At 38.8% G+C, this 6,812-nt stretch overlaps 1 protein-coding gene across 1 annotated transcript in view; it reads right to left on the minus strand.

Annotated features, from left to right (window-relative positions):
* Window positions 1-4,629: 4,629 nt before the first annotated feature.
* The window catches only part of TSTD3 (thiosulfate sulfurtransferase (rhodanese)-like domain containing 3), a 7,470-nt gene continuing 5,287 nt past the window's right edge, over window positions 4,630-6,812 (minus strand). The window contains exons 2-4 of the mRNA XM_023518223.1: window positions 5,919-6,092; window positions 5,639-5,798; window positions 4,630-5,341 (exon numbers count right to left, since the gene is read on the minus strand). Of these exons, the coding sequence (XP_023373991.1) occupies window positions 5,278-5,341; window positions 5,639-5,798; window positions 5,919-6,092 (398 nt within the window). The 3' untranslated portion in view covers window positions 4,630-5,277. The remainder of the gene's footprint in view (window positions 5,342-5,638; window positions 5,799-5,918; window positions 6,093-6,812) is intronic.

The raw sequence follows: 6,812 nt of genomic DNA on the forward strand, positions 1-6,812 counted from the left end.
TTGGGGGCCAGGTGCAGTGGCTCACGCCTGTAATTCCAGCACTCGGAGGCCTAGGCGGGTAGATTGCTTGAGCTCATGAGTTCGAGACCAGCCCGAGCAAAATTATTATTTTTTTCTAATAAAGTAGAAAACTGAGGCAAGAGGACTGCGTAAGCCCAAGAGTTGGAGGTTGCTGTGAGCTATGATGCTACGGCACTTTACCCAGGGCAACAGCTTGAGACTCTGTCTCATAAAAACATATATATAGATATATATAGATATATATATATAATTTGTTACATTTTTATTTCAGAATATCTGACAACTAAAATCATCTTTATAAATTTGATCTCATGTAGAAAATATATTTTTCTAATTTGAAAAATTTGTTTCTTCAAAAAGATATAAGTACAGTTCAGCACTCTGGAAGGCCAAAATGGAAGATTGCTGGAGGCCAGGAGTTGAAGACCAGCCTGGGCAACATAATGAGACTCCATTACTACAAAAAAAGAATTTGAATTTAAAAAAGATGTTTTGTTTTGTTTTTTTTTTTATCCTCAGGTTGAAGAATTTTTGGCAAGAAAAAAATGTTCTTAAAGACTTAAGTACAGTTATTTTGGGATAAATAGAATACATTGTTTATCGTGTATTTCTCTCTCTTTTTTTATTAAGTCATAGCTGTGTACATTAATACCATCATGGGGTACAGTGGGTTGTTTCTATATACAATTTGGAATACTTTCATCCAACTTGTTAACATAGCCTTCATGTCATTTTTCTTGGGTGTTGTGTTAAGACATTTATATTCTACATTTAGTAAGAGTCACATGTACCCTTATAGGATAAATCATAGGTGTGATCCCACCAATCACCCTCTCTCCACCCATCTTCCCCCCTCCCCTCCTCTCCCTTTCCCCTTTCCCCGTATTCTTTGGCTAAAATTGGCTTATAGTTTTCCTATGATAGCTATAAATTAGTTTCATAATAGGGTTGAGTATATTGGATACTTGTGTATTTTTCTTTCTTAAAAAGTACCAAAAATCTAAAGATATTATAGTTTTATAATGTTTAAGTGTAGCCAGGTGAGGATTATAATAATTCTTTTTCTTTGTTTTGTTTTATTTTTTTGAGACAGAATCTTACTACTTCACCCTCGATAGAGTGCTGTGGCATCCCAGCTCACAGCAACCTGAAACTCTTGGGCTTTAAGCCATTCTCTTGCCTCATCCTCCCAAGTAGCTAGGACTATAGGTTTGCCGGTCATAGCGCCTGTCTATTTTTTTTGTTGTTGCCATTTTCATTGTTGTTTTAACTGGCCCTGGCAGGATTCAAATTGCCAGCCTTGGTTTAAGTGGCTGGCGCCCTCCCCACTGAGCTACGGGTGCCGCCCAATTATAATAATTCTTATCCTATCCATATAAATGGTAAAAATAAGTGCTTATTGGGCAGCACCTGTGGCTCAGTGAGTAGGGTGCTGGCCCCATATAATGAGGGTGGCGGGTTCAAACCTGGCCCCAGCCAAACTGCAACAAAAAATAGCCGGGTGTTGTGGCAGGCGCCTATAGTCTCAGCTATTTAGGAGGCTGAGGCAAGAGAATCACCTAAAGCCCAAGAGCTGGAGGTTGCTGTGAGCTGTGATGCCACAGCACTCTACTGAGGGCAACAAAGTGAGACTCTGTCTCTAAAAATAAAAAAAAAAGTGCTTATTTACTGATCAAACATATTAAATAAAATGGTAACAATATTGTTAAGTGTACTGTGTTCCTCTCCCTTCCCCAATGAAAACCATTCTGAACTTGATATTTACTATTTTCATAACTTATTTATACTTATTTGTGTCCACGTGCCTGTTTAATATATAGGGGTTTTTTTAATTTTTTTTTTTGAGACATAGTCTCACTATGTTGCCCTCAGTAGAGTGCTATGATGTCACAGCTCACAGTAACCTCCAACTCTTGGGCTTACGTGGTTCTTTTGCCTCAGCCTCCCAAGTAGCTGGGATTACAGGCACCTGCCACAACACCTGGCTATCTTTTTTGTTGTAGTCGTCATTGTTGTTTAGCTGGCCTGGGCCAGGTTCCAACCCGTCACCCTCTGTGTATATGGCCACTGTGCTACAGGTGCCGAGCCCAACTAATATGTTTTCAAACTATAGTTTTAGGGTAGCACTTGTGGATCAGTGAGTAGGGCACTGGCCCCATATACCAAGGGTGGCAGGTTCAAACCCAGCTCCAGCCAAACTGCAACAAAAAAATAGCCGAGCATTGTGGCGGGCACCTGCCCAGCTACTTGGGAGGCTGAGGCAAGAGAATCACCTAAGCCCAAGAGCTGGAGGTTGCTGTGAGCTATGACACCATGGCACTCTACTGAGGGCGACAGAGTGAGACTGTCTCTAAAATAAAAAAAAAAAAAAATAGAAAAAAACTATATTTTACAGTATATGTTTCTATACTTTGCTTTTTTCCTCAACATTGTGAGAGTAATCCAGGTTAATACATGTACCTCTGCTTTTTCCATTCTCACTAATCCTGTCATCAGTTTTATCTAATCTGCTATTAAATCCATCTACCATCTGTTAGTTGTTTAATTTCAGTTATTGTATTTTTAAGCTCTGGAATTTCCATTGATACTTTTTTATAGTTCCCATTCTTCTGATCAATTTTCCAATTTTGTCAGTCCAACTTACTGAATATATCAATCACATTTATTTTAAAGTATGTGTCTGAAAACACCAAAATGTAGATTTTTCTTTGGATGTTTCTTTCTTTTTTTTTTTAATTGAATGGTAACTGTGTACGTTAATGCACTTCTGGGGTACATTGTGATGCTTTCACACACAATCCGAAACACTTCCATCAAACTGGTTAACATAGCCTTCATGTCATTTTCTTAGTTATTGTGTTAAAACGTTCATATTCTACTCTTAGAAAGATTCACTTGTACCCTTGTAAGATAAACAACAGGATGTTTCTTATCATCTTTTTTTCCCTATTATTTTTCAGTCATGAGGTCTTATTAACTGCCATATGCTAGTATGTTTTGATGGAATACTGAACATTGCACATGAAAAATTGTAGAGATGATGTGTGGCTCTGGCCCAGGGGTCTACAAACTATGCCCCATGGGTCAAATCAAGCTGCCACATTTTTTTTGCCTGGCCTTTAGCTAAGAATGTTTGCTGAATTTTTAAATAGTTGAAAAACAATCTCATGAATAGTACCATGTGGGAACACATGAAACTTACATAAAATTCAAACCTAAGAGGCTACAATTTTAATGCAATGCCATCGTACTCCTTTACGTATTGTCTGTGGCTGCTTCAGGCTAAAACAACAGAGGTAAGTAAGCAGTTGCAACAGAAACCTTATGCCCTCAAGACTAAAAGATCCACTTTTGCCAACCCTGCTGTAGCTAGACAATGGTATCTTTCTCCAGAGAGGGTTTACTCCCATAGTAGATAGCAGGAAGATCACCTGATCACATTTAGTTGATTCAAAGTTTTTCTAAAGTGTGTGTGTGGGTGGGGGGATGTTGGTCAATCTCTGGTTCACTTCTCCTAGGGGATAGCCTTTCAGGGCTTCCAACTAAGTTAAAAGCCCGACGTATTTATGCAGGCTCTTATTCCTTGATGGACTGACTCAATACTTCAGTGTTGGTTCATCCCCTGTAATTTTCCTTCTCTCTGAGATTACAGCTCTTCAAATCCTTGCTGCCTCAGTAATTAATGCCTTTATAAAGTATGTATGTGTGTATATGTACACATATGTACATTTTTTTTAATTTTCCTGTCAGAAATAAAAGTTCAAGGTGATCATATCACATCCCTACCCAGATTCTCCAGTGGCTTTCCATCTCAATTAGGAAAAACCAAGTCTTTATAGATGAAGAATAACTACATGTGGCTCAGTGCCCGTAGCTCAGTGGTTAGGACACCAGCCACATATGCCAGGGCTGGCAGGTTTGAACCCGGCCCAGGCCTGCTAAACAACAATGACAACTGCAAAAAAAAAAAAAAAAATAGCCGGGCATTTTGACAGGTACCTGTAGTCCCAGCTACTTGGGAGGCTGAGGCAAGAGAATCACTTAAGCTCAGGAGTTAGAGGTTGCTGTGAGCTGTGACACCACAGAGCTCTATCCAGGGTGACATAGTGAGACTCTGTCTCCAAAAAAAAAAAAAAAAAGAATACATGCATAAGACTGAAAACAAATGGGTATAAAGCAGCGCAGTCAAGAAAATGCAGGTTTATTTTGCCATCAGCACACTAGCACACTAACACGTGTAGGACTTCACATTCCAAAGGAATACACGAATATGCATGCTAGTGGGATTTCTTTTTCTGTTTTTTTGAGACAGAGTCTCAAGTTGTCGAGAGTGCCGTGGTGTCACAGTTCACATCAACCTCAAGCTCTTGGGCTTAAGCGATTCTCTTGCCTCAGCCTCCCAAGTAGCTGGGACCACAGGTGCTCGCCACAACACCCAGCTATTTTTTGGTTGTAGTTGTCATTGTTGTTTAGCAGGCCCAGGCTGGATTCAAACCCGCCAGCTCTGGTGTACATGGCCGGCGCCCTAGCCTCTGAGCTACAGGCGCCAAGCCTAGGTATTTCTTTTTACTTTCATTATTTTTTAATTGAAGTATCATTACTTATACATACGTTTTTAAGTGTTCATTTTAATGAGTTTTGACACATGTATATAGATATGTACCAATACCTTAGTTAAGATATAGAACATTTCCATCACCTGAGAAAGTTCCCTCCTTTTTCAGCAGCCACTGTTCTGATTTCTATCTCCCTATTAGTAATTTTAAAATTCCAAATTACATAACTACAGTGCTGGTTATAGCACTACTATAAGTCTTTAGATGCTTAATATATTTTCATTATTCAAATTTCCCTATTTCTCTGGGTCCTACAATCTTGATTTTTTTTTTTTAAGCTCATAGTCACACATGATTAAGTAATACAGGTAACCTAGTCTTTGGAATACTACTGAACTATACTAAACTACTTAAAGAATATTAATTCTTTGTTAATATTGATCCTAGAATCCCAGCCCTTGTATTTCCATGGTAAATTACACGCATCATTTCAATTCTCAATAGCATTTGAAAGTAGGCAGGGAAGAGTGGTATTCTCAATTTACAGATGAGAAGCACATTCTACAAGTAATGGATTTATACAGGATTTCCCTACCATAACCAGTGGTATCAGGACTATATTATTCTTTTGCTCATTTCACTATGTTAGGCTGTATGTACACAAGGCAAGATCCAACTTGTATTCCAAAATTCAATTTCCTTATTTCTTCTCTGAAACTTCATAAGATACCCATTCCTTCCATCCTCCAGCATAGTGTTGAGATCTGAAAACACACATAAAATGGTGCTGTCAACATTTTCCACTGCTTTGTGACTGAAGATTGATAGGAACTTTAGAGCTAAATAATGCAATAGTATTTATATTCTAAACCTATTTAAACTACTGTTTTCCTTTGGAGTAAGATGGAAAGATAGAGGTTTTAGTCTCACTATCCTGCCTTTATTGGCAGTAATTATAAGAAATTCATAAGTAGATCAATAAAAATGTAATGTATATGAAAAATTGCATATTCTTCATATATACATTCATGAATCATCTATTTTTTCCTTCCTCTACATACCTGTTAAAGCCCAGAGACACTGCTGTGTCCAGAGCCTTCTTGCTTCTTACCCCAGCTAAACAAGAAAACACTAGACTGTCAGATTTGGACGGCTTTACTTCATTGTATTTCTCTTTGAAGTCTCTCGGGGTCATCTGCAGAGCTTCACCTACTTCACCCACTATAAGAAAATGTTAAGGATTTCAATTTAGATTTTAGATACAGTGAATTATTTTTACATACCGTATATGTACACATATACGTTTTCTTAATGAATCAGTTTAAGGCATGTGGCACTTACGTGGTACATTGATAGACCCCGGGATTTTTCCATGCTCATGAATTTCCCATGTCTCTCTAACATCAATTAACTTAATGCTTTTGGAACGCAACAGGTTTTTAAGTTCCTTATAAGTGACATCTTCGTAAACAGAAGTACAAAAATTGTGGCAGCTTCCTTTTAATGACTTTAAACCTGGAAAAAGGAAAACAGTGTAGGCAACTAAATAGTGACATTGCTGTTAATAGCTGGAAAAGGGAGGTTAAAAGAATTTCCCCCCAGTTGCAGTTAGCTAACTGCAGTGATCTTTTTACTTTAGTAAGTATGTATTCTATACATGTATTTCATACTATAATAAATATATATTTGATCTCCGCCCTGGTTTCTGATACAGAGCTCTACATCCCTTGGAGATTTCTGGGTAATAGGAGATTCTTTTGTTCTAATGAGGTGACTCTTGGTGGGCTCCTTTATAGCTTCCGGCTGAGGACTGATCACCAGAAAGACCCAGCTGTAGTTGAAAGCTTAGAACTCTCAGCCCCGTCTTCCACCCTCCAGGGAGGGGACGGAGGCTGAAGATTCAGCTGATAATCCATCATGTCCACACGATGAGGTCTCCATAAAAATCCCTAAATGGTGGGATTCAGAAGGTTTCTGGGTTGATGAACACATCCACATACTAGGAGAACAGCTTCCCAAGCACCACATGGACAGGAGCTCCTGTGCTTGGGATACCTCCAGACCTCCCACTATGGAGGAGGTCGTCATCTGACTGTTTATCTGTACCTTTTTATACCCTTTAAAGTAAATCAATAAATGTGTTGCTCTGAGTCCTGTAAGCCATTTGAACCTAAGAAGGGAGTTGTGGGAACTTCCAACTTACAGGCAGTTCATCAGAAGTAGAGGAGGCCTGGA

The sequence above is a fragment of the Otolemur garnettii genome, unplaced genomic scaffold (genome assembly GCF_000181295.1).
Source record: "Otolemur garnettii isolate 467f Iridium unplaced genomic scaffold, OtoGar3 scaffold00132, whole genome shotgun sequence".
In the NCBI taxonomy this organism is placed as follows: domain Eukaryota; kingdom Metazoa; phylum Chordata; class Mammalia; order Primates; family Galagidae; genus Otolemur; species Otolemur garnettii.